Source organism: Erpetoichthys calabaricus, chromosome 8, assembly GCF_900747795.2.
Source record: "Erpetoichthys calabaricus chromosome 8, fErpCal1.3, whole genome shotgun sequence".
In the NCBI taxonomy this organism is placed as follows: Eukaryota; Metazoa; Chordata; class Cladistia; order Polypteriformes; family Polypteridae; genus Erpetoichthys; species Erpetoichthys calabaricus.
In genome coordinates, this window is record NC_041401.2 from 3,051,134 (window position 1) to 3,065,040 (window position 13,907).

The 13,907-nt window shown below is 43.1% G+C and overlaps 1 protein-coding gene across 1 annotated transcript in view; it reads right to left on the minus strand.

Annotated features, from left to right (window-relative positions):
* Positions 1-4,981: 4,981 nt before the first annotated feature.
* The window catches only part of col5a2a (collagen, type V, alpha 2a), a 157,770-nt gene continuing 148,844 nt past the window's right edge, over positions 4,982-13,907 (minus strand). Inside the window, exons 47-54 of the mRNA XM_028806192.2 lie at positions 13,807-13,860; positions 11,813-11,920; positions 11,681-11,734; positions 11,492-11,599; positions 11,075-11,381; positions 9,296-9,483; positions 8,964-9,206; positions 4,982-5,580 (exon numbers count right to left, since the gene is read on the minus strand). Of these exons, the coding sequence (XP_028662025.2) occupies positions 5,434-5,580; positions 8,964-9,206; positions 9,296-9,483; positions 11,075-11,381; positions 11,492-11,599; positions 11,681-11,734; positions 11,813-11,920; positions 13,807-13,860 (1,209 nt within the window). The 3' untranslated portion in view covers positions 4,982-5,433. The remainder of the gene's footprint in view (positions 5,581-8,963; positions 9,207-9,295; positions 9,484-11,074; positions 11,382-11,491; positions 11,600-11,680; positions 11,735-11,812; positions 11,921-13,806; positions 13,861-13,907) is intronic.

Sequence of the window (13,907 nt, forward strand, 5' to 3'; positions counted from 1 at the left end):
TATGTAAGGTGCTATATAATACATATCTAGAACATGAATGGGAAGTTCAAACTGTAAGTGGACTTTAAGTGGAAAGACCCAAGAAAATAAGAAAGCTCTGAAGGTCGGGCACAAGAGTCTTTTACAAACGGTAGGATTTTCTTGTTTGAGAGAAGAAGCGGCAAGAACGGTGCATTTAGAGAGGTGAACTGGACTTTACATCACTATCAACAAAAGAAAATCTCCGATCTTCTCGAGTGGTTGTTTTGTTACGTGATGTTGTCGGACCCAGTGTTTGTTTGTAATCACAACTCAATTGCATCGCTCCTTTCTGCAGTCGGAACAGATGTAGAGACGTTGTCATCCTCCATTGATGTGGTGTTAATTCTAAGCTCGTGGTTGACAGCTGTAATAAGTGAAACGGTGAAGTTATGTTTTGTAAAATTAAATTCATTTCATCTGCAGTTTTGCAATTGTGAAACACAAAACTCACTCAAATTAATTTATTCAGGGGGTTTTGAAGTTTTATCAGGTGGAATATTACTGCTAAGAGTTATTCTACTGTCTCCTTCCTCGGCCGCCCGCCTGATCATCTATGACTCCTTTCCCTGAGACTCTCTGAACTCACATTTGCGTCATGAATTTCCTGCCCGTTCCTCCTTACTCTGCACATTTGAAGTCAAAAGTAACATCACCTGTGATCAATTTCCCAGCTTCATAAGCCAAACTGAGCCAGGCACCTCCGGTGTTCAGCCACGGGGGCAGTTCAAGAATAGGACCAGGCGATGAAGGACAAAACACTTACCAGAAGACCGCTGAGATCAACATCACAAATATTTTTAAAGAATCAAAATGTCAAAGCTCAGTGCTGAATAACCAAAAGCACCTTCCTGAATACCTGAGCATCAAACTAACTGGAAAGCAAGAGATCTGTTTAAAGAGCTCATCCACAAATTTGGACAAGGAGGGAGCTGCAACTCCAGGATTGTGCCAATGACGCCACGTGACGTGACTTCTGAGGCACAAGAACAAGCAATGGGTGGTCATATCCATTAGATGCATGATGGTGGTCACATTGCTGGATGATAAATTAGACTGGACTGCCAATACTGATGCTCTGTGTAAGAAAGGACAGAGCCGGTTATACTTCCTTAGAAGGCTGGCGTCCTTCAACATCTGCAATAAGAGGCTGCAGATGTTCTATCAGACGGTTGTGGCGAGTGCCCTCTTCTACGCAGTGGTGTGCTGGGGAGGCAGCATTAAGAAGAGGGACGCCTCACGCCTGGACAAACTGGTGAGGAAGGCAGGCTCTATTGTGGGTGTGGAGCTGGACAGTTTGACATCTGTGGCAGATTGACGGGCGCTGAGCAGACTCCTGTCAATCATAAAGAATCCACTGCATCCACTAAACAGTGTCATCTCCAGACAGAGGAGCAGCTTCAGCGACAGACTGCTGTCACCGTCCTGCTCCACTGACAGACTGAGGAGATCGCTCCTCCATCACACTATGCGACTCTTCAATTCCACCTGGGGGGGGGTAAACGTTAACATTATAAAGTTACTGTCTGTTATACCTGCATTGTTATCACTCTTTAATTTAATATTGTTTTTTATCAGTATGCTGCTGCTGGAGTATGTGTATTTCCCCTTGGGATTAATAAAGTATCTATCTATCTATCATGGCAAATGAAGCTCGAAACAGTGGCGTCAAATAAGAAAACAAGATGGCAGTGCAGATTTACAAATCATAATGGATATATGAAAGAACAAATCCAAAAATCTGAATAAAAGTAGAAAATGAAAATGAAAGGCAAGCAGTCCTTTTAAGGAAAGCGAGTCACCTCAAAGGAAAGAATAAATTAATTCCAGAAAAAAATGAAATATAATAATCACAAAAATTAGCAAAGATACAAAATGATGGGAGGCTCGCTGGCGGCTGCATACTCAGCCCAAGGCATTTTCACAGCAGTAAGTTCCTCTTCTCTACCTGCGTACCCCCCTTTCCAGGCTCCGCACCAGAATAAATTTAGCGTCTGTCCATGGAAAAAGAAGGTTGCAGATGAAAAGAAAAAGATGTCTGCTAACGGTACAAATTTTACTTTTGGTAAAAACACAATTTGTTTTGCAAATTCCATTTTACTGTTGGTGTTTCGTATCCCATTGGAGTTGATGCTATTGCTTCACAGAGGGTGATGCTGGTAGTTCCTGCTTGGTTCAGATGTGCCACTTGAAAACAACAAATTCTCATTGACCTCCTCAGTCCCCAGTTCTTCCCTAAATTCGTTGTGGATGCTGCATCGTGAGGTCCTGGCTGATTGAATTGTTCAGCTGACTCTACCGGTTCAGTCTTGAACTTGAAGCTGGCTTAGACTTTGATGAATCTTCAGCTACCTTTTCCTTCTCTTTCTGACCCTTTGGTTTCCTGCTCGTGTTTTTAATATACTGCACATGTAATTGATTTCTTCTGGTTAATTAAACACAGGAATCTCGAATAGATAAAAGAAAATGGCTAAATAACAGCACCGCCAATGGATCCACATCTCAGACATCCACCTCTCGCAATGAACAAGACCGACTTCTGCAAATTCCATTTCACACAAATCGTTTTCGCTTATCACAAGTCCACATTAATCGTGAGTGAGTCAAACTTCATTTCACATACAGGTTTTGCGAAATTAATACTGAAATTCCTTTCGCATGTGATTTTTGCAATTGTGAAGCTACCTAAAAAGAGCCTTTGTGGGGGTTGGAAAGAAAGGAAGACAACTTTCTAAGGGTTTGGCAACAATTTATGGTGTTTTTGGACCCAAACATTTCTCAGTAAAAAGATCCCGATGAGCATAAATAGGGAGGAACAATGCCTTTTGGCCACACAACTTCGGTCATTTAAAATTTCGATGTTGTGGTGTGCCACATTCTGGTTTATACGGAGTGTTAGTATCAGGGTCAGGTATATGTACAGGTGAGAAGGGAAAAATAAATTCCATGTTGCGGCCCCATTTCAGGGTCTAACAGAGCTTTTCCAGTGCAGCTGCACTAATAACGTCATGTATCCACCAGAAAATGTTTTTCCGTTGTGTCGACTTTTATGAACGTGTGTGAGAGCTGAAGCACCGATGGTGGGTATGGAAGAAATACATGAAGAATAAAAACTGGGAGACAGCAAACATGTTTGAAAAGTGTGAGAAAGTGGAGTTGTTGTCAGGAGCGAGCAAAAGATTTAGATACAGTAATCCCTCACTATATCGCGCTTCGACTTTTCCGGCTTCACTCTATTGCGGATTTTATATGTAAGCATATTTAAATATACATTTCGCTGGTTCGTGGGTTTCAGTGGACAATGGGTCTTTTAATTTCTGGTACTTGCTTCCTCAGTTGGTTTGCCCAGTTGATTTCATACAAGGGACACTATTGGCAGATGGCTGAGAAGCTACCCAATCAGAGCACGTATTATGTATTAAATAAAACTCCTCAAATATATTGTGAGCAGGGGGGCTATTCGCACCCCTAGTGGATACGGACGCTCCTCAAAACACCTTGAAAGACTACCTTCACATTGCTTCCTACCTTGCGGCTGCTTTGTCAAGCGATGTGCTTCCCGCACGGTGCTTCACATACTTAAAAGCCCGAACAGCACCTATCGGTTTTTGATTGTTTGCTTTTCTCTTTCTCTGACATTCTCTGCTCCTGACTCCTTTGAAGAGGAAGATATGTTTGGATTCTTTTAATTGTGAGACGGAACTGTCATCTCTGTCTTGTCACGGAGCACAGTTTAAACTTTTGAAAAAGAGACAAATGTTTGTTTGCAGTGTTTGAATAACGTTCCTGTCTCTCTACAACCTCCTGTGTTTCTGTGCAAATCTGTGACCCAAGCGTGACAATATAAAAATAACCATATAAACATATATATGGTCCCCGTTGTGTCCTTCGGCGTACAGCGACTGTGTTGCATGTCCATCACAGACACAATTTTCTGGGGGTTCTGGAACGCAACCCCCGCGATCGAGGAGGGATCACTACTGAAAAAAAAATTGAGCGATAAACAAAAAATCTGCCATAACACACGAAACGAGAATCAAAATCAAAAATCTGAGCAAACGTTTACACCTTTGTTATGTTGGATTTCTTATAGCTAACCGTGCTAAAGAAAAGGTGTTTTGAAGTTTTTCATCTTATTTTTTTAATCATTTGGTTAAAACTGGGGCACCGAACCTGCTATGAAACTTTCTTTGATATTCGCCCATTGAAGACGGCGTCAAGTACCACGTCACATCACACGACCGGAATCAGGGTTTTGCTACTAAAACATAAATGGCTGTGCCCACAATTACGAAATACAAATCAGTGGCATCCACAATAAAAAATATCCCGTATACTCGGATATGGGGATGGATATTTGAGTAGCAAACCACAAGACAATGATTATATTTTTGTATTATATACGTTAAAGCACCATCCACAACAAATCAAATCAAATTAATAAGATATTGAACAATTATTATAAAAGTAAAGTTGCATAAATCAGACTCTGCAGCTGCATGAATAAAAGGTAAAGTACCACTTCGGTTAGCGGAAATAGCCCAAAAAATAATAGAAATGTACGTTTTGTACCCAATACTTAGGTCAACCAAATTTTGCATACAATTGAAAGTGTACTCAAGTTATCATCGTGATTTTACACACAGGCACAGACATAATTCTAAAAATGGTATTTTCAGACTCTAAAGGAGTCTAAAACATTGAGGTTCATCAAAATCTCAACATCGAATTTTTGGAGGATTCCAATATTAAGTAAAAAGGGTAAAGAGGTGACACAGATGTCACCAACACAGTGACAAAAAAATAAAACGGAAAAAAATATTTATACGGTAAACAACTCTGACTGAAGTAGAAAACGACTCCAATCAGGAGGACTAGCTTGGGTAGGCTGCCCAGGTCGTTTTTGTTTTCTACTTTTCTTGGCGGAATGAAAGTGGGGAAAGAAAAAGTAAGCAGCCGCAGGTTTTATACATAAATATACAATTTATCGCTTTTCTTTATGATTAGATTTTAATACAGTTTTTTTCATCTTTTTTTATTTTTGCATGCAATCGCATGACCTCAGAAACAATTCCTGATTTCCTAAAACAAGGAACAATTAAATCTACGACACATTGGAAATGGATGAGGATTTCCTGATAGCACCAATTTAAAGAACAAAAAATAAAATCCAAAAAAACAAAATAAAAATAAAAAAAAAAAATCTAAAACAAAAGGATAGCAGTCGGCAGCTCAGGGGTCTTCCGCCCTTGAAGGTGAGCTCTCCGCAGCGGTGAGAAGGTTCAAAAGGCACAATAAATATCTGCTGCGGCCAGGAAGGGGCAAGGTCCCCGGCTGCCCTATGTACAGCGCTGGCGCGCTCCGCCGTCACTTCTCAAGTCTCTGGTCCTCCCCTTCAGTGTCCGTCCTGCCTTTTTATAAGAAGCAAACGGGCCCCACGTCCAGGCCGAACTCCTGCTCCGACCCACCGATGTCCACAGGAGCGATGTCCATAATAGGCAGGCGCGCTGTCTTCTGGGTCCGGTATTCGATGACCGTCTTGCCCAAGGTGGCACTGGCTTTCTGCAAAGGGAAGCATTGAGGGACGATGTTAGTCTGGGCACTTCGAATACTGTAGGTGCTGGCTGGGCTTTAGCCTCCATGTTGCTCCTTGTGTTCAGTCCATTCTTACATTTTCTAAACCCACAATGGACAAGGCAGGAATATTTTTGTAAAGAAAGGGGTAGAAAATGGCAATAGAAAAAAAAAAAACTGAAGTCAAATACGTGGGCAGCGAAGCCCTCAACACAAGTAGGAGGTACACAGAAAAACTCTGCACCTTTTAGTCAAAAGCTGCGTACAGACACACACATGGGCCAGATCTGGAATCGCAGATAAGCCAACGGCGATGTCTTTTGGGATGTGGCAAGAAAACCGACTACCCAAAGATAAGGGAAGAAGGTGCAAACTCCAGTGACCGGAAAGAAGCGCACAGGAAATATCTGCAGAGAAAAAAGTGCAGTCATATAAGCGCACGGGAAATAACCGCACACGGAAAAATGCGCACACGGCAAAGGCGTATATGCAAAGAAGAAAAAATTTTATATTATACATCGGAATAAACGAAATTGTATAATTGTTCACTAAACGTATTTATAAGCTTGTATGTTTTAATTTGTGCTAATTGGGGTAGTGGGCTGTTGGATGGTCCATAAAATAAAATAGTCATTAATCCTTTTATTACTGTTATTGTTGTGCCTAAATGACCATTTCTAGGAAATTATTATTCTTTACAATAGTTTTCACAATTTATATTATACCTTCTTATTCCACAGGTAGGCAAATTAGGGTTTTATAGTTTTGATTATGGCAAGTAAGTAAAGGTCGTCCTATAAATAGGCCATACAGTTAGAGTTTTCTTTAATCTTCCCTAACTTTCGAGCAAGGCAAGTCAACATTTTTTTTTTTGAATAAGCGAGATGGAGTTTTCAACCAGTCAGAAAGGCAAGCAAATTCTCAGTTACAAGGGATTTGAATATCTGCGTTTACGCACAACAAATGGAATAAATACTTGGAGGTGCTGTGAGAATCAATCAACAAAGTGCCATTCCTTAATGAAAACGAAGAATGGAGACATTGTACAAGAGCAAACCAGTCATTGTTTTATTATAATAAAAAATGTCTAGCAGTATAGGTGGAGTATATTTTATATTTGTAATAGTTATATGTTGCCGCCGTGTGCCTTTTCCCACGTGCGCACTTTACCGTATGCGTATTCTTCCACGTGCAGTTTTTCCTGTGTGTGTTTTTTTCTGTGTGTGCATTTTTCCGTGTGCGGTTATTTCCCGTGCGCTTATATGATTGTGCGCTTTTTTCCTGTGCACTTCTTTCCAGGATTCGCAAACTCCACATGGACACCAAATAGGCACAGGATTCAAAGCCAGAATTCTGGATCTGTGGGCAGTTAGCACAGTGCTGCCGCATATTCAAAATATTAGATCTTAAAATGCACTTTTAAACAGCACTTGGCCTGAATGTCTGAAAACTCGCAGGAGCAAAAGTGACACCAAATGGAATCATGGGAAAGGATGACTTTTTTTTTTTTTTTTTTTAAATAGGCAGAGATAATTTACCTTCTAAACACCGTTGTGGGATATGGCCGGCCATTTATCCCGGCCAATAACCCCAGGCCGCTAGATGGAGCCCTCCTTGCAACTTGGAGATGCCCCAAATTCCAGCAGGGCATCATGGACTATGGAGTTTTAATACACAGCCCTGCTGGATAACGTCTGGTCCACCAGGGGACGCTGCAGGGAGACACAGACAAGTATATTTTCCAGTGAGCTGAGCTGAGCTGGGTGGAAGGGTGGCAACGCGTCTGGGAGAGGAGGATTGGTTTATTGTATTGGTTATTGATTATTTATGAGTATTGTGGAGAGAAGGGTGCTTAGTGCACAGTATTATTATAAAATAAATAATAATTGGATTTTTATCTGGTGTCTGACGTCTGATCTGAGGGTTCAAGGGGTCGACAGTGCCTCTATCTTTCACACCGTTAATCATAAAACTAAATATAAGAACTGGATTGTGTGCCTTAAAACACAGCAGGTAGAGACCAGAGAATTAAAAATAAGGTGAAGTACCATAAAAATAGAATTTAAAATGAAAGCAAATCATAGCAATTCTGAAGAGTGTTCATTTTGTTTAGCTAAATGACAAGTAATGAAAACTTAGACACACACACACACAAAAAAAACTATAAAAGAAACTGTATGTATAACAACATTAATGAGAAGGATCAAAATAAACAAATTCCATCTGTCTATTTTCTACCGCTTATCTGATTTGGGTCACAGGGTGTCACACACGTGCACTTGGGAGCCAACTGAAGGGACCAGAAAATGCCAATCCCACACCAGGCCTAGGGGCGGCAGGTTGCACTAAACCTCTCTATTTTCTCTCAGCAGACCAAATACGAGAAATCCTACCTGTCCCTGCCCCGAGGACGTCACTTTTTGTCCCGGCCCTGAGGACGTCACTTCCTGGGAACAGACTATAAAAACCCGCCATCCTTCATATCTAATCAGTTCTACTTTGGACTCGAACCTGTACACGTTGTACTCAACTAAAAGCCTTTTGCAGCCAGGGAAACTATATGGGTGGCTGCCCAAACCTTTGTTGTGTGTCCAGTCGTTTATTTCACAAGGGGCAGCAGTGTAAGCAAAGATATCCACACCACCACCATCTCCTCCAATAACTCCTCAGGGGGATAGCGAGGCATTTCCAGGCCCTTTATCTAGTGGTCTTAGATCTGCCCTGAGGGCTCGTCCTGGTTGGACATGTCTGAAACCTCTGTGCAGGGATGCATCTTGATGACATCCTAACCATCTTCATGAACCACCTCATGTGGGCCCCTTTTGATGTGGAGGAGCAGCAGCTCGACTTTGAGTACCTCCCAAATGTTTGTTCTCCTCACCCAGTCTTAAAATTTGAGCCTAGACACCTTACAGAAGAAGCTAATTTCCACCTCTTGTATCTGTAATCACTAGTTGGTCACTACTCAAAGCTTGCGGCCATTGGCAAGGGCAGGAACGTAGATCGAACCAGGAAATCGAGATCTTTGCCTTTCGGCTCAGTGCACTCCACCACAACTGACTAGTACAACGTCCACTTGACGGCCGACACGACTCTGATTCACTTGCTGAGCTTTCACTCCCTTCTTCCCTCACTCGTAAACAAGACACTAAGATACTTAAACTCCTCTGCTTGCAGTAGCAATTCCTCCCCAAATACATTAAATGATTAAATAAAATAAATCAGTGAATACACTCATGAAAAATGGAGTGATAATTAAATAAATCAGTTAATAAAAAAATACACAAACAAATAAATTCCTCACATCTATGACGAGTATCCCAATGGCGTTTGAGACCCTTACTCTACACCCCCCGTATGTTTGTACTTACAGAGCAGCTGTCCTCCAGGACCGTGTACCGGAAGCGGCTGTTTCCTTCAGCCTTCAGCTCCAAGTCATTGGCTGCCTTCAGGACCACAGCCTTCTTGAGTGTCCCTGTTTTGTCGTCCAGGCAGCCCACGCTGTTTTTGCAGTGGTATGTGATGTTCTGAGAGGCCTCCTTGGACAGCAGGCGCAGGAAGGTCATTTGGACGGTGATGGTGTTAGAGGACTGGTCAGCGCTGCCATAGCGGAACTTCCATTTGAAGAAGACAAGAAAACTGAGTTAGATGGAAGCTGCAGACTGAATCATAGACTGCCTCACATCCTGAAGCCAACTCTTACCTGAGAGCCACCATTCATGTTGGCCGCAAACCATATTGGCTTGGCATCTGCAGCTTTAGCACTCCACCAGGTCTTGCGTGGGATGCTGGAAGGGTTTGCCGAAATGCATGTCTCGCCGGTGTCCATGTTGCAGTAGACTTTGACGGCGTCCTCTGCACAGCCCTGGTTGGGATCAATCCAATACTCTCCTGTGTGGATAGAGGAAGACATGGAGACATTAAACCATCAAGCTAAGTCACATTCAGCCCCTTCTTCAATGGGGGCCATGTGGGATGAACAAGCTCAAGCAGATTGTAATTCAATGGTCATTCTGATATAACGTTTAGGGATCTGGCTGACGGTCTGGAGGCAGAAGGATGAGGGAGTGAGGGGGAATTCTGCTGAGATGTTGGATAGTAAAAGCAGATTGTGCACAAATGTTAGACCTTTTTTCTTCATGCACAGAGCTACAGGCACAAGGAATACTGTACATTACCAAGTAGTGTGGTGGACTTTAGGGACCTTCAAATCTTGACTTGAGGTTATTTTGGACAATCTTGATGAATACGATGGATGGCTTTGCTGGGCCTAATGGCCTATTCTCATTACAATTGTTCTAATGTTCTAAAAGCAAATGAAGAAGCATGAGGTGTGAAAGGCCAGTGATGAAGAAGGTCTGAGAACAGCTGGCTGTAGTTGGGCAAAGGGACCACTGTTACCCAAAGAAATATGGTGGTGGAATATTGAGGTAGAGATGCCATATGAGAAAAAGCAGATATATGATACAAAGTGGCAGAAGGTGACAGGCCATCTATAAGGAAGTGAAGAGAAACACTAGAAAAAAAATTGGGAGGCTAAGAGATGGAAGTTTGGACATGTGACCTGCAAAAGGAGGAAGGAAAGAGCAGTGTGTTTAAGATCATGAATAAGGCAGCCAAAGAAAGACAGGATTGTAGCAGGTGTGAATTGATCAAACATTTTGAAGGGCAAGTCTGAACTAATATACTAGAATTAAGGATATCTGGGAGGAACACATGGAGAAAATGGGGAATGAGGAGAATAAACAGGATGATGAGGTTCCTTAAGGACTGAGCTGTGCATTTTCGAAAGAGGAGGCTGCAAATGCACGGAAAAAAGATGAAGAGGATAAGCAATGCAGCCAGCCTGACTAAAGTGGTGGTGGAAATGCTTAAAAGTGAAAGATAAAACCTCAGTGGAAATTTGGAATGTGGCAGGTGGTCCTTCAAGCCTAAAATTTTAATTTACAGCACTGCAGTGATACAATGGCGGCAAGTGGCCTGGATGGTCAGGTAATGGATCATGTGGTTTAGCTTTATTCTTCTGTCACCCTAGCCTTTTGAAGAGGTGTCACTTATAGGCTCATCAAACACAACCCTGCATTTTACAAACTGGGTACTTGTGGCTCATAAGTGGAGTCCACATGCATGAGAGGTGGACATATAAAACTCACTGATGCAGATTTTAAACACTGCTGTCATCTCCTCTCCTCGAGCATAAGATAGCACACACCATGATTGAGCTGATCAAGACAAGACCATGTAAAGGAATGAGGTGGCAGACCTAAGAATGTGGCCTAGTGGTCATCAGGAGAGATGGAGTGACCAGGGTCAATCTTGTGAGTGGAGAGATGACAATACAAAATGGACCTCAGTTCTGCTATCTTTTGATCATTGATCACAACTCATCCTGAACCTCGATATCCATTAGTCAGGACCACCAAGAAGATACCACAAGACATTTGGTGCCACTAGGTCACTATGAGCAGGACGCTGCCCTTACCGCTCTTCTTCAAAGGATAGCACTGCTTTAGGTCATCGCAAGTTCTCGCCGGGTTCTTCTTGGTCCCGTCGGGGCTGCGCATGGTGTCAATCTGGCTGCTCAGGGCCTTAAGGGTGGCATGTACTCCAGGGTCAGCCTTTAGGGGCTCGGATTTATTGCTGTTGGGAAGTGCCTCATCCTCACTGAACTCTGGGGGTGGTGGAGGCCCAACATCATAGTCTTGAGGTCCCAGAAAGTCGTCCAAAGCAGCAGTAGGTGGGCCGGGGGGACCTGGAGGCCCGGGTGGTCCTTCTTCACCTGGTGGACCCTGAGAATGAGAGCAGATTCACCATCAGATCTGCATGTGACCCTGTGTCTTATAGGGGGATTTACAATTCCTCAGCACAACTGCTAGCCTCTACTTTCGATGCCACTTACCTCTGGGCCTACATCTCCACTTATTCCCCGTGTGCCTGGAGGCCCCATTGGCCCAGGATTTCCAATATGTCCTTCCTTGCCAGGTGGGCCAACTGGACCTGGTGGACCCTGAAACAAATTGCATCAAAGAAGGTTTTTAAGAATGAAAAAATGAGACTCTTAGACTGAAAATGCAAACTAAGAACTTACCCTTGGCCCATACGGTCCAGTGATTCCAGGAGCACCTTGCTGACCAGTGCTACCCTACACATGGAAATGGAAGAGTTTAGTGCTGAGCTGGTCAAGAAGCCGAGAATACGAGTGGCTGATACTGCTACTTACGGGAGGGCCGGGGAGGCCTTGCAGTCCAGTGTACCCTCGGTGGCCCTTCTGGCCCCTTTCTCCTTGTTCACCATGGTCTCCTTTGTCACCCCTAGGACCTTGAGGACCCTGTTGTGGAAATAAGGAGGTAAGTATAATGAAAGTGGACTCCTGACCAGGTCTTCAAACAGTTTGTTGGCTTTCCTGGGACATAAAGTGGTTTAATGTCTGAAGGGAGTTGAGCTGCGAGTTCTCATTATGATCAGTGTGTGGTCCACATGAGACATGGTCAGGAGGAAGTCCATCAAGTCCTGAGCTGCTTAGGCCATAGGCCTCCCCATTGGCTTGCACTTCTTCAAACGGGATGCCATCTAGTGTGCCCTCTTCCTCTTCCAGATCTATTCTTAGCTGGTCCTCAGGGTGCCAGGAGGGTGGCACTGGTATGGTGCTGCTCTCTCCTCAAATGTAGGGTTACCCTAGACCACCTAATTCTAAACAAGCTGACCACATGCCCTTCTACAGTTGGCCTGTATTACATAGGCTGACTGTGGCAATGGTATACCTTCTCACCCACACAAAAAAGCCATTTTGAGGTGTTACTTTCAAATCAATTCAACAAGACCAAGGGGGTACAGGTGGATGCCAGTCCCTATTTTCACACAAAATTGTAGGGCCAGTTTTTTCATAATAACTAAGTATCATCTGAGAACCTTTAGATCTGAAATAGGTGAAAAGCAATCACCAAGCAGGAGTGGTCTGAGTGGCCCAAGCCCACAGCGAAATTCTGACCACAGTCTTTGGGCCTATGGAGTCAGAGGTACATCGTGTGTTTTTGGACAAACCACACATTTCATAACCACTTAACCTGCATGTCTTTGGACTGTGGGAGGAAACCCACGCCGTCTTGGGGAGAACATGCAAACTCCATGCAGGGTGCACTCAGGTTGTGAACCTTGCCCTCCTTGTTATGAGATAGTGGCACTGCCACTACACCACAGTGCCACCCCCAGTTACTTAAATACAAGTCATAATATTTAATGTGTGTTTTTATTTTAGTGTATTTTTATTTTAGGATAATTTACATAAGACCAGTGTCAATATGCTTGCAAGAAAATGTGAAAAAGATAATTGGGAATCTTGTAGTTAACATGTCTCTCATGTCTATATATATAAAATCCAACGTCTGTGTCTGTCCTCTTTTCATGCGAGAACTACTTAACAGATTTAGATCAGGTTTTTTTTCTATAATTTGCTTGAACATTCCGGTTGATTTTGTGACTTCTCTCATCACGCTAAGTATCATAGTTTGCTTGCGGTATCAATTTATTTGCGCAAATTCGAGACAGCATCGGGGCCCTCCTCACTCACGCGCCAGGCTCGTTCGAATCTGTCTACTTCTGGCCATAATAATACTCAGGTTCCTTCAGTGTGCCCTTATAATACGTATGGTCTGTAGTGCTTTAAATTATGGACCCTGTGTTGTCTCTCACCTGGTGGGGTCCACAGCTGCAGCGTTAGGCTCCTCCCCCAGTGCCATTTCAGAAGGACCAGCCCATGAAATGGCTCCTTTGGCATTGTTTTGATCTCTTGTTGTTTGTTTTTTGATTTTCCATTTATTGTAGGATTCCTAGGACTTCTAGCTTCTATTTAAAGGTACCTTTTTGGGGATTTTGGATTGGATTTGTTCTCTTTCAGATTTCTTTTGTGAAGTGTTCAGAATTCTTAATAAATCTTTACATTTAAGGAACTTTGTGTTATTTTCATGAGCCAGAGGTTTCTACACTTTTCCCTTCTCTCTCCTTTTGTCAGTATCTGTTGACTGTAAAGCCTCTGCCCCATACCACTAGGCCTTCATAGGCCTTAAGCCTGCAGTTTGAGTTAGGGGCTAGGCTGCTTTAGAGAATTGAGGCCAATTGTTCTGGCTCAGATATCTAGACCTGATTTTGTTTATCAGGCCTACCTCAGCTTGGGCTTTGTGAACACATACAATCATAAAAATTGGGAAGTGAACTTACGAGTAGGCCTCGCTTTCCTGCCGTACCGGGTGGGCCCATTGGTCCCCGAGAACCCTAGAAAAAATATAAAACAAAGCCTTTAGTCCTCAAAGCACATCCAA